Genomic DNA, 20,706 nt, shown 5'->3' on the forward strand with positions numbered 1-20,706 from the left:
CCAAAACCAGTTGTGAGTAAATAAGGTGATTTTATTGAAGGTAATGAAGCATAGCTCCAGGGTGAACCCAGGCCAAAATAATAAACAAAACCAACTAACTAAACCCTAAGAAAGAAACAGAACAAACAAATGACAATACTAACCCTGCTCACTACTCTTCATTAGGGGAGGGACCTGTAAAGAGTCTTAAACACAGTATAGAGACACAGAACAAAACAGCCCACACAGTGTTCTTATGGCCACAGCCGTAACAATATTTTAGAGTAGTAATAGTAAATTACGTCGTGTAATCAAGATGAGAGACCACGGCTATAAAAGCGAAGGTGGATTTGGGAAGTCTGTCGCAGCCATGTCCTGTCCGTTTGTACGCGAGCAACCCATTGCGGAAGGTGCAAGATTGATAAGGAGAGTTTTCAGAATTCAGCGTATATTGCGGGATAGACAGGATCCTTTAGCTCAGCGCGACAGTGTGCTCATAGCATAGCTGGACTGGCCATCGGGCGTACTGGGCATTTGCCCGGTGGGCCGCTGGTGATTTTTTGTTTTTATGGGCTGATGGATTTTTTTTTTTTTTAGGAAGGGTATCTATAATGAAAGGTGTTGGATTGGCCAGTTGGTCATTATCGACTCTGGGCTGGACCAATTATAGCCGAGGAGGCCAGATGCACCCTCCCCCTTGTTTAGCAATCACGCGATTTTCACGCATTGCACGCCGGGAACCCGTGGCAAAACAATCCATGTACCGCATCAAATGCAAGCATTTGCAGCAACGCAAAACATTCATTCTCCGGTTCCAATACCTTCTTGTTTTTTCTTTGCCGCACAAAAAAGGAATGTACAAAACAAAAGAAGAACAATGCCGGTCTGTACAAAGACTGACTCGACGAAAAGACAAAGAAAAGATACGAGGAAAAAATCAAAGGAGTGAAAGGGTCAGACCCTTACGAGCACACAGAGGGACAAAATACGTTGGCGTGCTGCCCACTTTCACCACGCTCATATTTATAATTATACGGTTCTTGGAGTGAGTGCATACACTCATGAAGTTTAGTAACTTCAGGTCACTGCAACAAGCCCAGGTACAGTTTACCGACGGATGGGTACAGGACCTTGAAACGCACCGTGTAGAACGAAAGACCATCGTACGAACAAAGGTAAGTTTACCAGTCTCACAAATCGTCGTCATAAATACACATTCGTTAACCGTTTATTAATAGGACCTTTTAGCTCAACGGTAATTAATTAGTAGTGGAAATAATTTCTGGTTCATTACAGAAATGTAGCAGTGACAATAATATTGTATGTTGTAATCGCACTGGACAATTAGTGATACAAAACAACTGTTTTATCCTGTGAATAAAAGTATATGTTTTTGTCAATGTACCATAATAACAGAAGCGAAACGCAATATTGTGTCAGGACAATTTACTATTTATGCACAATAAACAAAGGAGCATAGCGCGACAATTTCTGTTCAGCGCCAGACTTGCTTGTAACCTATATCACCAATTAAGTTAAGAAAAATGACGTATTAACTACTACAAAACTCTGATCTTTGTGGGAATGCTTGGAGCAGACTAATATGTGAGCTGGAGAGTTCTGAGAAGTTATATTTGGTATATCCAGACCATCCGTCGGCTCTTACTTCGGAAACATGGCTTAAAAAAATTCTCTTCAACGACATAATCCGATTAAAAAAACGATCACTTTACCCGTCGGCTTCCCGTGGCTGTCATGCGACCGGCTATTGAAGTTAATAATACAACAGCTTCTTGCCATTTTTTAGGTTTCTTTTTATCGTTGTGTAACGGAGTTCAATTGAAAGCCTGCGTGCGCTAGTACCTCTTGCCATAAGTTCCCAGAATCCTTTGCGGTTTTACCCCTGAATGACGTCACATTTATCCTGGTGGGCCGGTCTCTAGTCAAAATGCCGGGGCCGATTTTTTTGTCCCAGTCCAGCCTTGGCTCATAGAGAGATACCGATTTTCCCGTGAGGGTATTATCTACTTAACCAACTTGTTGGATCCCTATGTTAAGAGTACCACTCACCGTAGTCGGGCATTAACAACTGCACAAACTGTGTGCATTGCCTTGCGTTTCTTTGCAAGTGGCACGTTTCTGTACGCTGTTGGAGACGCAGAAAACATTGGCAAAAGTGCGGTCTGCCGTTCCATTCGCAAAGTATACCTGGCACTCAAGCATTTCCTGGGTGTGTTTGTGGTTTTTCCAAGCCACTTAAGACCACAGGTTGTCAAACAGGGCTTTTTTGCCATTGCAGGTACATTACATTCGATAATGAATGTGATGCAATCATGACCTATGTCTGTAACTATAGCTCGATTGTCCGCAGGCTTCCCTAATGTGATTGGTACCATAGACTGCACACACATTGCGATCAAGGCCCCCCCAGGCCCCAATGAAGGGGACTTTGTCAATCGAAAGGGGGTTCACAGTATAAATATGCAGGTGAGTAATACTAATATTTCAGATGGTAATATATAATGGAAGGAGTGTGTTCACATATAATGAAATCTCTTAGATGGTGTGTGACTCTATGTGCCATATCACAAATGTGGAAGCTAAATGGCCTGGATCAGTGCATGACTCGAGGATTTTCAGAGAGTCAGGGTTATGCACATTATTTGAGCGTGGTAAGAAAAACAGACTTATTTTGATATTTCATACTTATTTTGGGCCTAACATAACAGCATTCCTCCATTACACAGGGGCCTACGATGGGATTCTCCTTGGAGACAGGGGTTATGCATGCAGGCAGTACTTCATGACACCGTTCCCTGACCCCAACCCTGGGCCACAAACCCGCTACAATGCAGCTCTAGCCAGGACAAGGACACGCATTGAAATGACCTTTGGGCAAATGAAGGGAAGATTTCAGTGTCTGAAAATCCTGAGGGTTGCACCTGACAGGGCAGGTGACATTATTGTTGCATGTGCCGTACTGCACAACATTGCCACCATCAGAAAAGAGAGGACTCCTGTGGTGGAGGTGCAGCCTGATGATGACCTCCAGCCAGTACACTTGGACCAACCTAGTGGCAGAGCTGCACGGGACAGAATTGTGCAACACAATTTCGAATATTAAAAACATGACAAAACATATTTGTCATTGAAATTTATTTGAGCATCTTTGTCTGTCTCATCAAAAACAAGCCAGTCATCATTTGCCTGGAAAAAAAATCATATATACTGTGTCACGCAAGGTCATCAATAGTGCTCTGCATGAAAGTGTATTTTTACTTACTCTGAAGTTCCTTTTGAAGCAACTCGATTTCTAGTTGAAGTTTTTGCCTCATTAGAGCTTGAAGTTCGATTTCACCTAGGAGCTTTGGTTTCTTCAGCTCAGTATACTCCATTTTTTGCTGGAGACTGCTCTTATAGAGCAAACGAATGTCACCCTGTTTCAATTGTAGAAACAACATTTAACGGTCAATACATGTCATATAGGAAGTAAAATTAATTACAACACTGCCCACCTCTGTATCAGGCCTCTCTGCCGGCCTCTTGGCCTGCAAATCATACTGCAGTCAGAAACACATAGCAGTACACAATTAGATGGAAATTCAGGCCAAATTATGCATGAACTTACAGGGACTTCCTCTAAACCACAGTCATCTGACAGGGTTGCGTCACTGTCCTGTGCAATGGAAACAAAATGGTGTTACAAAGGGATGTGGTACAGCCTATTGGTCTAAATAATTGAAAAAAGAAAGATATATATATCTCCCAACTTACTGTGCATGCTTCAGTCACCCCTTGCATGGGAACAGGTAAAAGTGATGGAGTGTCATGTAAAACTACACACAAAAAACCCACAATGTCAATAAATGTCAAAGTACAAAAAGCATGTTAATTAAGGCAACAACCAAATATTTTACATTCTACAAATAGAATTATGAGCTCATTTACCAGTTATGTAGGTGCTGCTGCTACTGCACCCCGGCTGCTGATCTAAGGAAGAGCTGCCCCCAGGGATGCCCTCAACAATGGGTCTGGTGGCATTCAACCCTAGGGCCAGCTCCTCTGCCGGGGTGTGACGAGGGGGTGCAGGACCACCACCTGTCTTTTTTTGCTCTGCCCTTTTCTTGGTTGCTGTTATACACAACCAAACAGATTGTTTCAGGGTCTCTTTTCAAGAGACTAAAAGCAATATAAGTGATGAATATTACCATTCTGTAGAATATTCTTATATTTCACTTTTACTTGTTCCCATGTTCTAGTGGGTCCTGTTGTGGCTCTAATGTGAAAGAGGATATAATGTGATATAATATAATATGATATAATATAATATGGTATAATGTCATATAATATAATGAATTACTTACGTGTTTAATTTGTCAGCAACTTTCTGCCAGCCCTCTCTCCTTGCTTTTGCAGCCTTTGCAGTGTTCCCTTGCGTTTTAATTAAACTCTGGAACTCCTGAAATCCCTCAATAAAGAGTTCTTGCTCTGCTGCCGAAAAATACTGAGCGCGCTCCTTCGACATTTTCGCCGACCAATCAAAGGGTTGCCGATCAATGTTTCTACTATCGATGCGTAGCCCCTCACATTACTTCATCCAGGGCCCTATTTCAGGAAGCCGGTTTAGAAAACTCAGAGTGAAAAACGATACTCAGGGTTGAGTAACCCCGAACTGTCCAACTCGGAATATTCTGTTTCAGAAAGGCTGATAACAAGTAGTTCAGTCAACGCGGAGTTGCTTTAACCCCAAGTTAAGCGCGCGCACGAGGATACATAAAGCCCTGATTAGTGGAGCACAGATTAAGCGAGTCACCATGGAGACGGAGGGAAAGAAGGCGCGGTCAATGTATTTTACAGCGCTTGAGGCCGAAATTCTGATGGCAGCATATGCTGATAACATGCAAATCTTGCGGAAAAAAAGTAACACAGCCTCAGCTGCAAAAGAAAGGGAGCATGCATGGCAAAACATAGCCGACAGAGTCAATGCGTGAGTGTTAATTTAAACATTGATCTAGGGATTTCCACCCATTTAACACGTTATTTTATTATATTTCATTTTATTTTGTATTTCATACATTTTATTTTGTGATGTGATTTGAGCGCAGGTGCAACCCAACAGGCCCCAAACGTTCCTGGCAGCAAGTAAAAATGAAATATAAAAATATAGTCCAAACAGGTAAGGTGTAATTGTATTATGAGCCATAGTGCTTGGTCTGTTTGTCCGATGTAAATCAATTGCAGTTAGAGGCTACATTAATTTTCCCTCTGTAAGCACTTATTGAAATTATCTGAGCATTACAAGTACATATTTGCTTACTCTGTATGCTCAAATGTGACCCGTTATGGCCAACAGAAAAAAAAAGCGGAGGCCCGAAAAACAGGTGGGGGTCCTCCACCACCACCACTCACAGAGGCTGAGCAGTTGGCTTCCACATTTGTGATAATGTTGGCAGCATCACATATGATCTTCACAGTGCAGAGAACACGAATTAGCATCCATTACTATAATGAAATAATTTGTTAGTTTGAAATGCTACAGGGAACTATGTACCTGTACATTAATGCTGTGGAAAGACTTCCTGTTCACATAGTCTCCTTCATTTACTGAAGGAGCAATGATTGGAATGTGAGTGCCATCTATACAGCCAATCACGCCTGGGAACCGTGAGAATAAATGTAAAATTTAAGTAGTAGTTCAAATATCACCACATCATGTATTAAGTTTCGTTCATCCTGATACCTGCAATTTTGTGGCATCCCTCTTTGATAAATCTTGTGGGTCTATGACCGGGGAACACCACAAACGAGTAGAATAGAATAGAATAGAATTCAACTTTATTGTCATTGCACATGCACAGGTACAGGGCAACGAAATGCAGTTTGCATCCATCCAGAAGTGCTTTAGTGATATAGATATATTACAATATATATTAGCAATAGTATAGATATGTAAGTATACTACAGAAATGGGTCTATTATGGTATGTTATAATGTACACGGTATGAAGTATGTTGTGAATATTCTATAACTAAGTATGTAAAGGCTGTAGTGAGTACAAGCTATGTACAGGCTATGAACAGGATATAAATATGAAAAACGTACAGGAGACGTTTCAGTGCAACTGTAACATTCCTGACTGCCCGACAGACGGTAGCCTTGGAAACGTGCTCAGCTTCACCAATATTATACAGAAAGCTCGCGTTTGCAAAAAACCGAAGTGCAATACAAATAATATGTACAGAACTGAGAGAATGTCCGCGATGTGTCACATGAGCAATATTAGGCCTGAGGATGTTATTCAAATAAATTATAGATTGTGCTGAAAAAACGGTGACGTTCACACAGAAAATCATCAGGAAATGATAAAATGTCCAAACGCGCTCTAATCACTCTCTCCCGGCGGAGAGCTCTGCGGAGAATTTGGGCTTCAACATCTACTGGCTCTTCAAGGAAGGAGCACGCCATGTCTGACACTTCCTACAGTCAGGTTTCTGACAAAGAGGCGGAGAACGTCAGGGTTAGTTGAAGTAAACCTGCTAGGGGGCAGGTTAGCTTCACGGAGTGTGTCGTCATAGTAACTCACTCAGAATGAATCTAAACTCGCTTTGTGAAACCGAAAACCCAGAGTTTTCGTTAACTCAGGGTATACTTACTCAGAGTTTGCACTAAACCGGCTTCCTGAAATAGGGCCCTGGAAGCAGAATTGCTGATGAACTGGTTTTTATTTAGGAGTAGGCAGAGCGTCTGGCTCCATGTCTCTAAATATGTCACACACTGGTTCACTACCTCAAAAATAACACAGAAAATCATCAAAACACAAATCCTGCCAATGATTCAACACAGCTGAATCAAATGGTTTGATTACCTCTTCAGCATGCCATCATGTTTGGCAAAGGCCTGATAACAAGCCATTCATTTGATTCGGGTGTTGGGGAACAAGGATGCATCTAAAAGCTGCAGGACGGTAGCTCTCGAGGACCGGGATTGGGCACCCCTGTTATAAACCATTGAATTGGGTACTGAAGCAGTGACGTGCCAAATGAAGCTTCGGGACATCATTGATCACATGACTCTGTTCAGACGAACCAAGCTTCAGCTCAGTGTTTCTGAAGCAATGTGTTCATATTTTTTCCTTTTTTTTTTTTCTTTTTTGACACATGTGCCAGAGCTTCAGCTTCAAATGGGCCATCACTAGCAGACACTCTTGTGTGTGTGACGTCTGCTTTGTTGGCTTGGCTGCTTAGCTGAATTTACTTTACATGCAAGAAATTTAACTGAGTGGCAGTGCATACTGTGCCCATGAAGTTAAATTATTTCCAGGGACAGGGGTGATTTCAGGTAGGAATGGAAATGGAGAACTGCTTCCTGTAGAAAACGGGCTCCTAATAGTCCACTTCCTTTGAACTCCTTTTCTGACTGTCTATTAATCCTGCTTATCGGGTCTTGCACTTGCACGACAAACAGCTGATTACAGTTCATGTGTCAGAGGAGGAAAATAGCGACGCAGTCTACAGCATGGATATGAGCAATTATTTTTATTGCACAAAAGATGGCATAAATGGTAAAGTGGAAAACTGCATCCCGGTCAGAAACAACCAAAAATAAAGCTGGTATCATAACTTTGGTTCTTAGCAAGCATCTGCCAAGACAGCATGGTAACGCTAAACTAGCCAAGAACCCCGAGTAAAAGCTGAGTGAACGAAAATGTTACCTTCAAAAGCAATTAGACAATCAATTGTAGTCTCTAAGAATGATTCAGAATAAATAATCACAATTTACAATACAATAGACTGGTTTTAGGGTGGACACTTTAGTTTGAAGTTCAGTTAACGCTAGAAATGTGTTTTGGAGTTTGTACGTGTTTTGTCTCTAGGGGCCACCGCATATATTTATATATAAACATATATAAATAAAACCACTTTTTTTTTTACATTAGTAATTCCTTTTGTGCATAATTTTATATTATTGTTAATAATAAATTAATGAAAGCAACAAAACAACCTGAAGAGCCGGTTCGGAGCCGAAAGAGATGGCTCTTTTTAGTGAGCCGAGCCGAAAGAGCCGGTTCTCTAAAAAAAGAGCCGGAAATCCCATCACTAGTGACTAGAAGAACTGGGGAAGTGTGTATTGGTTGTGTAGCGCACTGTGGGTTCAGCTAAGGCAATTTTTAAAAAAATTGCTAAATTTGTCCTGGGCCATCATATGATAGATGAGAGAGAGAGATGAGAGAGCCTTTATTTGTCAGTTGCAGGTCTTTTGCCCACAACAGAGCATAGCTTGTTAGTAATGGAATGAAAACGAATGGCTGTACTCACTCATGAAAAAGAAGTGTAACACATCCAAATGTAATGTTCTTTTGTCCTTACAGAAATAGTGATTCCTTCAGAATATCGGGTAAATGTCATCTTCAGGGTCATAAAGGCAAACTACCTGCGATGGTTTTTGACAGCCCCAAGAAGGCCCAAACTAAACTGACTCTGTTCAGTATCCTGAGTGAAGAGGCTGGGGAGTTAGGCCTTGGCTTTGCTGGAAGATTGGCCTGTGATGTCACAAGGGACACAAGTCTGTAAAGGCATCAATCCTTCAAGTGCAGATATAACAAAGGAATGAAAATGATATCTTTTTTGGTGATATGAGACATTTCCACTTATCTGGATTATTGGTTTAATATTCTTAATACACTTATTTTATAATAACAGAGTCTTTGCAAAATCCAAGAAAACCTGAAAGTTAACACCTTTGGTCTTTCAGCAGTGGATTCTGTTTTTTCTTTCCTTTGTGACAAAATGGATCACCTCTCTTAAATTATGAAACTTGTTGAATTTTTTATTTTTTGCTATTAATGTCATCTGTAAAACAGGATTGGTTAAAAATGTTCACATGTTTTGACTTTGTATTGAGTTAACTGTTGAGCAAAATTTTTGGTTCCTAATCCACACAATATTACGTAAGTGACGTCACATATCGCACAAATGTGGCAAAGAAAGAAACGAATCACATGTGTCAATAAATGTATATGTGTCACACTCTTGGGTTTCAGTTAATTTCCTGTTTTATTTTATGAGTCTTGGTATGTTTACACTGTTGTCATTTTTATTTCCTCTTTGTCTTCCCTTATTAGTGTTACTCTATTGAGTCAGTCTTATTATTTAACCATCAGATAATTACTCACTTTGAGTTTGTATATGCTCCATATTTGGATTGGTGTCTGACTCTCCATGCTTGAGTTGTGCCTGTCTATTGTATTAAACATTTAGATGTTTGGACTTGTGTGCCTATTAGGATTAGGATCGGTGCACTTGGTAATTGACTGGGTTTAATTTAGTGGCCTGGAAAACAGGCCCCAGAGATCTGGTCATTTTAAAGACCGGAGTAATCTGTGAGAGCTATTTAAATAGATGTAAACTTTTTACACAGGTTTTTACCTTTAGTGTTTCACAGAGGGTTAAAAAGATAATGTCCATAATTTATCATTTTTGAAGAGATATTTAATTTAGCAAGAGCAAAGCAAAAGCTGAATCAAATAATCATAGAATCAAATCACTTGCACTATACAGAAATCACTTGCACTATACAGAAATCCAATCTACTCTGAGCTAATGCTGGTTTCTAATACTGATGTTGGGGTGAAGGAGAGAGAGGAGGGTGGGCACGCCCTGGCCACTGGGGCATTAGTTCTGTGTTATACAATCCAACAGGAAAGCAGCCAAACCATTGGACATTGGTCAAGTTAACATTCCTGAATACATACACACAGAGAACCTCTGAGCCCCAAGGTCAGCATTAGCACTAACATGCCACTTTAAAGAGAATCTCAGTGAGAGGTCAGATATTGAGACTCCTATTATAGATTCTTCTTATTCATCATTATGATTAAGACTTATACCTGGTTATATTCTTAATTGCAATTAGACATTAACTTTTAGCAAAATCACTTAACGATAACTCTATTATAGTACTCTGCATTCAATCATAAAAAGGCTGGATGCTGAAACCTTTTACTTCCCTTTTGGATGACTCACAGGACCTCAACCTCTGCCACTCCATGTCCAAAAACTGCCAGGTACTGTTTTATGGAGCAAAAAATTAAGAGTGAAGATTTTATGAATAATACCAACAATTACAAAAGCAGACCTTTAGTAATAAGTAATCTTTTATTCATAATGCACAGTAATATAAAAATAAGACCCTACTGAAAAATGACGGGCACAGATGAAGCAGTACAAAATACAATCAACCAACCTAAAGTAATGGTAAATGGCCTGTATTTATGTAGCGCTTTTACTAGTCCCTAAGGACCCCAAAGCGCTTTACATATCCAGTCATCCACCCATTCACACACACATTCACACACTTGTGATGTGAATGTGTAGCCACAGCCACCCTGGGGCGCACTGACAGAGGCGAGGCTGCCGGACACTGGTGCCACCGGGCCCTCTGACCACCACCAGTAGGCAACGGGGGTGAAGTGTCTTGCCCAAGGACACAACGACCGAGACTGTCCAAGCCGGGGCTCGAACCGGTAACCTTCCGATTACAAGGCGAACGCCCAACTCTTGAGCCACGATCGCCCCCAGTAGTAAGTAATGAATAAAACACATTTCAAACAACACCTGCTTGACAGTTAGAGACCAAACAATTTCTTTCCTTGGCAGAAAGTTAAGTTAGCTATTCAGCTTTAGTTTTCAATAAAGTTAGGCAACTGAAGCAGTCCCTTTGAAATGTCTACATGTACATAAGATGCAGAGTCTACTTGTACTTGTGCATAGACTTGGCTTTAACAGTTTCTAAAACATTATTTAGTTTTTCAACAGCATCTTCTGTGCTTTGTACTACACAACATTCAAAGTTGATAAAGGAGTTTTCAGAATGATTTTCATTTGTTTAAAATGGCTACAAGATATTCTAGTGTTATAGTAAGAGAATGTACAACAAGTGCACTGAAATGTTTCAGTCAATGCAAACCCCCCCCCCCCCCCAAAAAAAAAAACAGATTTCCAAACAAACTTGGTATTTTATTTTTTATTTTTTATCACTTGAGTCCTCACAGTGTACAGAGTAATGCCTTTCTTTCATTGCAATTTTTGCCAAGGTAGAAATGTCTGTTTCCATGTTTGGATAGTTGTCATTGTCCAGCTCTGCTAATTTTGCAAGTAGCACTAGATGCTTGCAAAGAACTCCACTTATGAACAGTTGCAGTAGGACTCAACAGGGCTAACACACATACTGTTAGAATGTGCATTTTTTGTGGCCATAATGCTTATCATATGACATGCTGCACAATGACTGTGTGGTCTTTCCAAAGTTTTATTATTTTAAATAAAACACAGGCCTTAAAGCCCACTGCTCTGTAGCTGTTTTGATTTTTTTTTCTAGCTCTGATGCGGTTAAATTGTAATAGTCTCTTTTCTTGTCTTCACCTGACCCCACATTGAAACATTTATAATGAAGGGTTAATGATTGAGTCCACCTGGCGTTTTGACACATGAACACAAAGTTGCGTATCTCTTCTTTTCCAGTTCCCTATTTTGTCATCATTCATGGCAGTTCTTCTAATGATATTGTCCATTTCTGGTGGAAAAATAAAATAAGTTTAATTAGTAGCTATTAATTAATTCACATGAACTTGTTTTGGTTTTCCCCCACCAATACAATTTAAATTTGAACAAACTCGGGCCAAAAGAAATGCCTAAACTTTCATATGGTGGCTCTGGGCTATACTTTATATATGGCCCAGGGCAAATTTAGCTTTTAATTCATTCTATCAATATCTATCTATCGATATATAAAAAATGTTTTTCAAAATGACTGAAATACTCGCATACCAGATAAATTGCAGATGAATAAACACTTCAAAAAAGTACAGAATGCCATTTTAAGAACATTTATTGTGAAAAAAAAAAAAAAAAATTACATTACAAGACTTTTCAACTTTTTTCAAACAATGTAACACAATTCTTAAATAACAAATACAAATGAAGATAAATGCACAAACAGTTCTGAATAAAATGCAAGTAAAATATCAGTAAAACACAAAATTCTAAATGGTTTAAAATAAAGTTCAAATAAATAAACATTACAATTCTCCCTGCTGTCCTGATTACTTATTTATATTGCACAAAAATAAAGCTGCACATATTTGAATTAAACCCTTCAAGTTTAACAGGTTCCTTTCTGTTAAATATAGCACAACAAATTTCAAACTTGCGATATGTAGTGCAAATACAAACACAACATCAGTGTTTATGGTCCTTGCGTGCAGTGATTAAACTTTCTTGCACATCAGAGGTTGTGACTGAATATCTGCTGTTGCTTTTGTCAAGATGAACTCTCTTCAGTCATCAGCTATATACGATGATCTGAACCTCGGGTCGACAAAGGAGGCCATATCCAGGAGGTCATCAGCTGCAGAGTCTGTGTACTTCTCATTTAAATACTTGAGGATGGCTCTCTTCATGTCCTTCGTCAGGTCTGTGTCTTCATCAGCTAGAGGAAGAACTGCATTATTTAAAAGGTGGTGCACAGGTTTGACATACGACACATTCACATACTCATCTCCCGACAGAGCATCTGTGAACTCCATCAGGGGGAGAAGTGTCTTGTTCACAGATTCCAACACATCAATGTCCTGCCAAGTTGGTACCAGGTGCCTGGTTTTTCTGTCTGCTTTCAGGACCTGAAAGTAGAGGGGGCTTATGTGCGTGCGAAGCCTCGAGAAATGAACCTTTTCATGAAGCAACTACAGGGTGGGCCATTTATATGGATACACCGTAATAAAATGGGAATGGTTGGTGATCCGCTCCTCACGTGTTAATCTCTTCGACATGTCAATGGCTGTGAATAAAGAGAAACTTGTAAATAACTCATGAAAGAATAAAGTTACGTTGTAACCAAGCACACCACTGTTTTTCTTGTGACATTACCAATAAGTTTGATGTGTCACATGGCCCTCTTCCTATTGAAAAAAACAAAAGTTGTATCCAAGATGGCTGACTTCTAAATGGCCACCATGGTCACCACCCATCTTGAGGAGTTTGCCCCCTCACATATACTAATGTGCCACAAACAGGACTTTAATATCACCAACCATTCCCATTTTATTAGGGTGTATCCATATAAATGGCCCACCCTGTATATATCCCTACCACATGCTTCAAATTATACCGCGATATAGATTTTAGGCCATATCGCCCAGCTCTAATATGAACTGTATATTCCTAACCCCTGTATTTATTTTAATGCCTTGTGGCAGCTTTTGAACATCGGTGGCATCTATTAATGTCAAATCTATCCATAAATAAACTGCATTTACATTTAACCAACATTTCTGTTTAACACTTTATTCCCCATTTAACACTTTAAATGATAATAATAATAAAGTAAAAAATAGTAACAATAGTATTTGTTTTGTTAAAAATGGTTGTGAAAGTCCAAAGCCATAAACCAGTTTAGTGGCCTTTTAAAAGGTTAAAGTCTAGGTTGGCTTTGTAGTTGAAAATAAAGTGGTTTAGATTGTCCTTCTGAACCAATACGTTAAATTCCACAGTTGATTCATCAGAAACATTTTTGGTGGTCTGTGTTAAATATCAACACTGCCACATGCTTTATCTGGTCATTGTGCCTTTTAGAAACTGAAGATATTGAAAGGTAGCTTTTAACAAGTTTTACTGTTTGTTTATTGGGACTATATTAATGCATATTAATATTTGATTCATTTTGTTTTAGTTTATTCTGGCCTCCTCTTTACAACTTTGTATGTTCTTGTAAAATTGCTGTCTCCATGTTTAGGATTATAATCCACTGTCTCTTGTGCCTTGCTGTTGGTCATGCCTCCTTTGTCATAATTAGTTTCAGCTGTGACTTGTTACCTTATGTTTCCACTCTCCCTGATTATCTCCTGCATGTATTTAAAGCCTCCGTTTGTAATGCTTCTTTGTCTTGTCACACTGTGTACGCTGTCTGGTCGTGTTGCTTTACTTTATATCAGTTTAATGGCTAAGAGTCTGTTCTTACTTGTCCCCTGCTAAGTTTATGCTTTTTGCCTTCTTTTTGGCCTCTCTGCATCCTTGTATTCCGGTCCCAACTAAACTTCACATCTTATGATCCATGAAGGAGACTGTGTGCATATGTGGCAAATAAGCACATAACTTAATTCAGACAGAGCATACAAAGAACAAATTGCGATATTAAAAAAAGGTTGCCGTAAATCATGAAATGTAGCTGAAACAAAAGAACTTCAATAAAACTCAAACAACTAGTGATGCGCGAATCATGAATGAATCGTTCAATACTGGAGAATCACTTGAATCATGATTCACAAGCCCAACTGACTCACTGACTCATCCCTGTTGCTGTTAGCAGCAATATATCTAGCTTATAATTAAAATTGTGGAGAAAAACACAACATCCAGTATCTTAACAAAAAAAAAACTCAGCTCTGAACTGGAAGAAAAAACCCTGAGTAGAAGCTCACATCAAGACAATACCTCCTCGGTTCACAGTAGCATCGCTCTGCTAACATGCTAACAGCACATTTGAGCTACTCACCCCCTCCCTTCCCTGTGCTGAATCATAGAGCGAACGAATCACTCGCTCACCCCCTCCCTCCTGGCTCACAGCTGCTTCTTCTTGGTTGGCAACCAATGTTAAGGCGCATTGCCGCCCGCTGGCTCACAGCTCAGTGGACATTTAGATGAGAAAATATATATTTGACACATTTAAGGAAAATATTAATAAAATAAAAATAAACAAAATAAATGTTTATTAAGCAATTTTGATAGGAAACTGCTTAATTAGGGCCCGAGCACTGAGAGTGCGAAGGCCCTATTGTATCTGCTCCGTTTCTTATTATTAATCAGGCAAAACAAGGGCCTTTTTGGGGGCCTAAACATGCTCAAAAACTCGTGAAATTTTGCACACATGCCAGGTCTGGTGAAAAATTTTGTATTTTCATGGTTTTACATATGAGCATGTGAAACTGGCTCTGTAGCACCACCTATGCCTTGTTAAAAGCAGCCCTACGAACACATATTTTGAGCTACATGTATAAAATCTGGCACACATGTGTATCATGGCAAGATGAACAAAAAAGTCAATGGGCCCATTGACGCAAACCCAATAGGACGTCCATAATTTAGTAGTGAAGGTGACATTTTGGCTCTAATTTTGCCATTTCCATGCCACGAACTTTTTCGAACTCCTCCTTGGGATTTGGTCGTATAAGCTTCATCTTTGGTCAGTGTCAACTACACACCTGGGCCATGTTAAATTGTGGAGCTTTTGAGTTTTCGCGATACAGTGAGGCCGTGGTGCCACCGCCATCAATTTTCCTACGACATATAAATGTTCGACTGGATGGTGGCCTGGGAAAATTAAACCGGCAAACTGTGTTCTTTTTTTTTTTTTTTGCAAGTTTTAGAATGCCGCTTTGAATGCTGTTGTACAAATGAGACAATGTCCAATAAAGTTTCATCTTGTGAAGGCAATTCACATGTTACATATTCATCAATAAACTGAATCACCTCTTCATCTGTATTTTTATCAGTCTGCGGAGCATTCTCAATCCAAAACAGACAGTGCACATGAGGTGAACCTTGCTGTTGAAATTCTACTCTGTAAAAGTAATCCTTAATCTTACCAATCAGATGCAATGGAGACATGAGTACCTCCTTCAGAAAACAATGCCACCAAAAGTCAAACATCCTTGCTGCAGTCACAAGATTTCGACGCAGCAAATCATACCTGTCTGCCCACTCTAACTGTTCAACTGTTTCTGTTCTACCTTGCTGATTCAAAATACTATAAAGAAGATTTGTCCATCGCATGTCAGCTGACGAAAATGAACAAAACCAAGTGGGGATACCAAGCTGACAAACACAAGCTAAGAGGTCACGCTGTGCTGCCTGCCAAAAAGCTGGAGTACCTCTAATAGGCTTAAGAAAACGGTACCCATCATCAAACTCCAACAACCTCTTCAAAGACTCTTCATCTTTCAATAACTCATGGCTAACGTTCTGATATGTACAATCACCTTTTCCTTGTCGCAATGCTTTTGAAACATTTGAGATAACCTGTTAAATCTCAGACATATACTGAGCAAAAAAAGATATATTCGACATTTTGTGCAAACCTGCCCATCAGCATGTAAAATTCGGTTATTAAAACAACGGGACAATGTCAAACGCTTCTCTCCGTTTTCATGATACGTATTCACCCCCTTTGGAAACAACACTGGGAAACATTTGGCTTCATTTGCATGATCAGAAAGTAATTTTACAGGATTATTCCCTTCTGCTGGAGCTAGATTTAATATGTTAGTAAAATATTGATCTAGTGCTTCCTGTCCAATATCAACAGGCATGAGACATGTGTCCTGAAACATACAGTGCTGCTGTCTGTGATGCAAAAGCTCATCATCAACATTTGAAGATGCAACACTGCTTACAGCATTTTTATTGCTCTCCTCTTCCAGAGCTTCATCTTGTTGCATACAAAAGTGATTTTGCCAACTTTCATTGAATTCTACATCTTTATAATGCACATTTGACTCTTTTAAATATTGCAAAGCCTGTCTTATGTGGATAGTGTCAACAAACTGGTATTGATAATGGCCTTTGTAAGCGAACTTGTGCTTTAGTTTTTCTGGTAATAAAGAGCCTTCCATGCTAGAACGGGGTAAGACATTGGTTTCTACAATGTTTGCTGGAACACATGTCACTGGTCCATGTACTCCATTTTGTCCACCCTTAGGTAAGACTAGCATTTTCATAAATGGTATATGTAAAGCTATTAAATGTTGTTCTAAGCTATTTAAACATGCCAATTCAGGTGGAATTGGCTGCACTTCTAAATTATTTTTTACAGACTCTGGAGGCACTTCATTTTTAATTTTATAATGGCATGTATAACAGATCCACAGTTTAGCTTTAGCTGTGTCCAACCAGTGACATGGATTTACACAATCTTTATTACATTTGTGTAAATAGTCTTCAGTTATACATTTTTCTGCAATCAGTGCTGCAGTTTTAGTTTTGTTATAATAGCTTTTTTGACAATGTAACACCTGATGTCTAAATAACAACCTATGGCAGACACAGCAAACAAAATCTGGTCCATCTTTTACTTTAAAAAATTTTGTCATCACAAAATCAGACTGCTCTGCCTTTTCTTTCATTTGCTGCCTTTTTAATTTGACACCAGCAATAACACGCATCTTATGTTGTTATATCAACATCTTGCACACAAATTACTGGCTCAAAATGACCATTTTGACACATTAAATATATCCCTTCATTTATGACAACAGTACTCGTGCAGCTGTACATTTTCCATTTGTCACCATTAAATATAAATATGTCCAATCCACAAGCATTTGCTGCAGCCTGAAATTCTGTGTCAGTAGCAGAATGTCCAACATACTTTATCTTTGACTTTAAAACATACTCTGATATTGAAGCATAACCTTTTCCCACAAACTTCATGTACTTTTCACCATTATTCTCTATGTACTTTACAACAGCAAGCCTTATCTTCTTATGACTCTTCTGAGAACCATTGATTATTTGAGATAAAGCCCTGAAGAAACTATTTCCATCCTCTACAACCTTATGTTTTACAAACAACACCTAAAGGACCATACACAGAATGAACGTTTTTATCCTGCTTCTCAAATTCAACATTAAATTTGCAGCATAAAGTATGTGCAACTCCATTAGAAAGAGGACTAAAGCTAATCTTTCCCTGACCTTCATCATTCAAAACCTCAAGATCAGCATCTGTATCTAGTACTACTGCATCTGCACAAAATGTGCGATCCTGTGTTTTCTCAAAAGTACTTTTATCCTTACTCTGAGACCTAGTGCTGTATCCTCCGATAACAGATGGACTGGTTTTGCAGTAGCCATAACAGGTCTGCAGTTCAGGCTTATAAACACAAACCACCGTCTCATAATGATTCCCATGACGATTTTCTAAATATATTCCCTTTACTGACAAAAGCTTGCCATTGCAGCTGTATTTTAGCCAACGGTCATCATAGAATGTAAATACATCAACTCCTAAACTGTTTGCAGTTGCTTGGATTTCAACTTCTGTAGCCCAGCTGTTAACATTTCTCATTTTAGATTTCTGAATGTAGTTTGCAACTGATGAATACTCTGTTCTTAAAATATTTCTATATATTGCAGCATTCCTCTCCAACTCTTTCACAATGGCAAATCTTATCTTGCGATGGTGCTTTTGTGTGCCAGTCACAACCTGAGAAATAGCTCTGAAGAAACAGTTCCCATCTGCCACTATGCTTTCATTTTTGCATGGAACACCTAACAAACCAACACATGTAGATGCTGTTACACTAATTTTTTCAAACTCCACATTAAACTGTGTGCACAAAGCCTGACAAACCAACTCAGAAATGGGACTAAACACCAGCTTGTTGTTTGTCACTTCACTAACCTGAGACACATCATACTGTTAACTTTTTTGCTTCACTGTGACCCACTGAAATCTTGCGCTTTCTTGTTGCATCATTACACAATAAACCTAAATCATACTCAGAACTAGTCATGGTCTTACCAGAAGCTTTGCAACTCTCTGCCTCTATTAAAGACTCCACAATGCCAACACCACTGATGTCTGGTTCATCTTGGGTTGAATCAAAACTTGATTCAGGTGTAAAGGTTTTGCTAGTTTCTTCACAACTGTCTTTGGGTCTGGCACTTTCTGACGCCACAAGGTACCTAACACAAACACCAGCTACTTCAAAAGGCTTTTGCTTCTGACTCAGGCCAGTTGCCAGCCGGCAGATATGTCCGAACACATCTTCAAGAGACCTGAAGCACAAAACAACACTTCTTCCCTGCTCACTCACCAAACCCACAGCACTGTGTGCATGAGAATCAACTACTGCATATTGTCCATTCTCAGAAATGACTGCACATGTACTCCCACACAATGTCAGAAGACATGTATCATACATGGCACAAATCTTTTGCAGTCCACTCTGCAGGGTAGTGTAGACACCATTCTCAATGAGTTCCCCATCAAGCACATCAACAATCTCCATACTTAAACTCAAAGTTTTGCCCATCAATACAATAACTTTTAGGCAAATCGGGGACACACAACACACTGGATGAAGTGCTTATCATGTTGCAGTCTCTCAAATTGATGTACAAAAGGTCACCTAAAACTACAACTCTGTCAAGATGTTTTGTCTCCCATGAAAGGACGCTATCAACTATGTTTTGCCAGGCTAACCAGACTTATAGCCATACACTGAACTCCTCCATATTTAAATTGATCATCAGCCTGGGGAAATGATCCTCTCACACTCTTTATAATGCAACTTCTATCCTCTGCTCCAACTCCTGTGACAGCATTAACAGTTTCAAGGTTGACAGAAGTGTTATCAAGTTTAGCTGTAAGATTTGTATCAACATCCCTGTCCACAAACACTGCACTACTCTCCACGTCAACATCAGCTTGACCTGCCTGCACAGAAATGCTGCTAACAGCATACCATTGTGCATCTAAAGACTTCTGTAGATTTCTGATGTAAAGCATCAGGTCGTCAAGGCATGTGTTTAAAAACAGCCACAGCTGTGCCAATCTCAGATGCCAGCCCAGCTGCATTACGTGTGCCACAATCAACAACAACAAAATAATTCATGTGATTAATGATGACACTAACTGCAGTGTGAAGATCCAACAGACACATGCCATCCCTCAGATGTTCCTGCTTTCCATACAACACAGCCTCCCCTTCCGACAGCCCAAAATCTGTAAACTGGCGGGCCAATATCGACTTTCCATTTTTGACCAAACACAGTGTGCTCTCCTATCAGCCTGTAAACCCTATGCTTGCTGCCACTGTCCTGTCTTGCCATAGCTATATACCTAACTAACTGGCACCCCTCTACACATATATCATCAACATCCTCCCATTTCCATGTACACACTGGAGCTATCATATGCTTGATTGCAGCCACAACACTGCGGGCAATTGAGGCATTCACATCTGAAGTGAATGGTGCACCTTGAACAGCAGTCCCAGCAACAATGGATGCTTGCAACTTCTCTGCACAAATGCAAACATTTGGGTTAGCATTGGACTTACCAGAGGCGATTCTTGGTGTGCGCCGACTGTAAGCCAACATTCACTGTTTATACCATCCAAACAATACACTAAGACTTACCATCACGTGCAAATATAATAGAAGCTTGCAATGCATCCAGCTCCTGGGCAGTGTTATTCAGCACTTCTTTTTTGACATCCAGCTGTTCTTTTAAAACAGAAACCTTTCTTTCAGCTGCACGCCTGAGCCGCACCCGCCGAACCAAGAGGTCCATTGCCTTTGCATGAACTTGAAGGCACCTTGTATACAGATCATCTCTGCTCACCCCTGGGTCCAATCAGGCATACTGAAATTACAAAATATTTTGGATTATAACAAAGAAAACACTTATTCGCTTCAATTGATGCTGCCGCTATAATTTAATGTTTATAGTGCCAGATCACAACAACAGCTGCATAAAAGTCTACAGCTTAACAGTGACTGCAAGCAAGCAAGCAAGCGAAACCCTAAACACAGCATCCTGCCCAGCTCTGTAACAGGTAATGTAGCGTAAAAACAGATTTTTCTACACTAAATACAATTTAAATATTTGTTAATTACAGTTTATAGTTGAAATTCTTGACGTAACGCTTCAACTTCGGGATCATTAATC

At 39.6% G+C, this 20,706-nt stretch overlaps 1 protein-coding gene and 1 pseudogene across 1 annotated transcript; both read right to left on the bottom strand.

Moving 5' to 3' along the window:
• Positions 1 to 12,313: 12,313 nt before the first annotated feature.
• LOC146614000 (uncharacterized) lies at positions 12,314 to 17,191 on the bottom strand (annotated as a pseudogene).
• A 1-nt stretch (position 17,192) lies between these two features.
• LOC146614001 (uncharacterized) lies at positions 17,193 to 20,135 on the bottom strand. Its single transcript, XM_085378600.1, is given in 8 exon segments — positions 17,193 to 17,586; positions 17,588 to 18,432; positions 18,479 to 19,034; positions 19,036 to 19,218; positions 19,220 to 19,397; positions 19,467 to 19,563; positions 19,565 to 19,760; positions 19,762 to 20,135. Coding segments are annotated over 8 exon segments (2,823 nt in total).
• Between the last annotated feature and the right edge of the window lie 571 nt (positions 20,136 to 20,706).

This window comes from Diplotaxodon limnothrissa, linkage group LG18 (genome assembly GCF_057381915.1).
Source record: "Diplotaxodon limnothrissa isolate DT_005_m linkage group LG18, D_limnothrissa_male_GT1.1, whole genome shotgun sequence".
In the NCBI taxonomy this organism is placed as follows: domain Eukaryota; kingdom Metazoa; phylum Chordata; class Actinopteri; order Cichliformes; family Cichlidae; genus Diplotaxodon; species Diplotaxodon limnothrissa.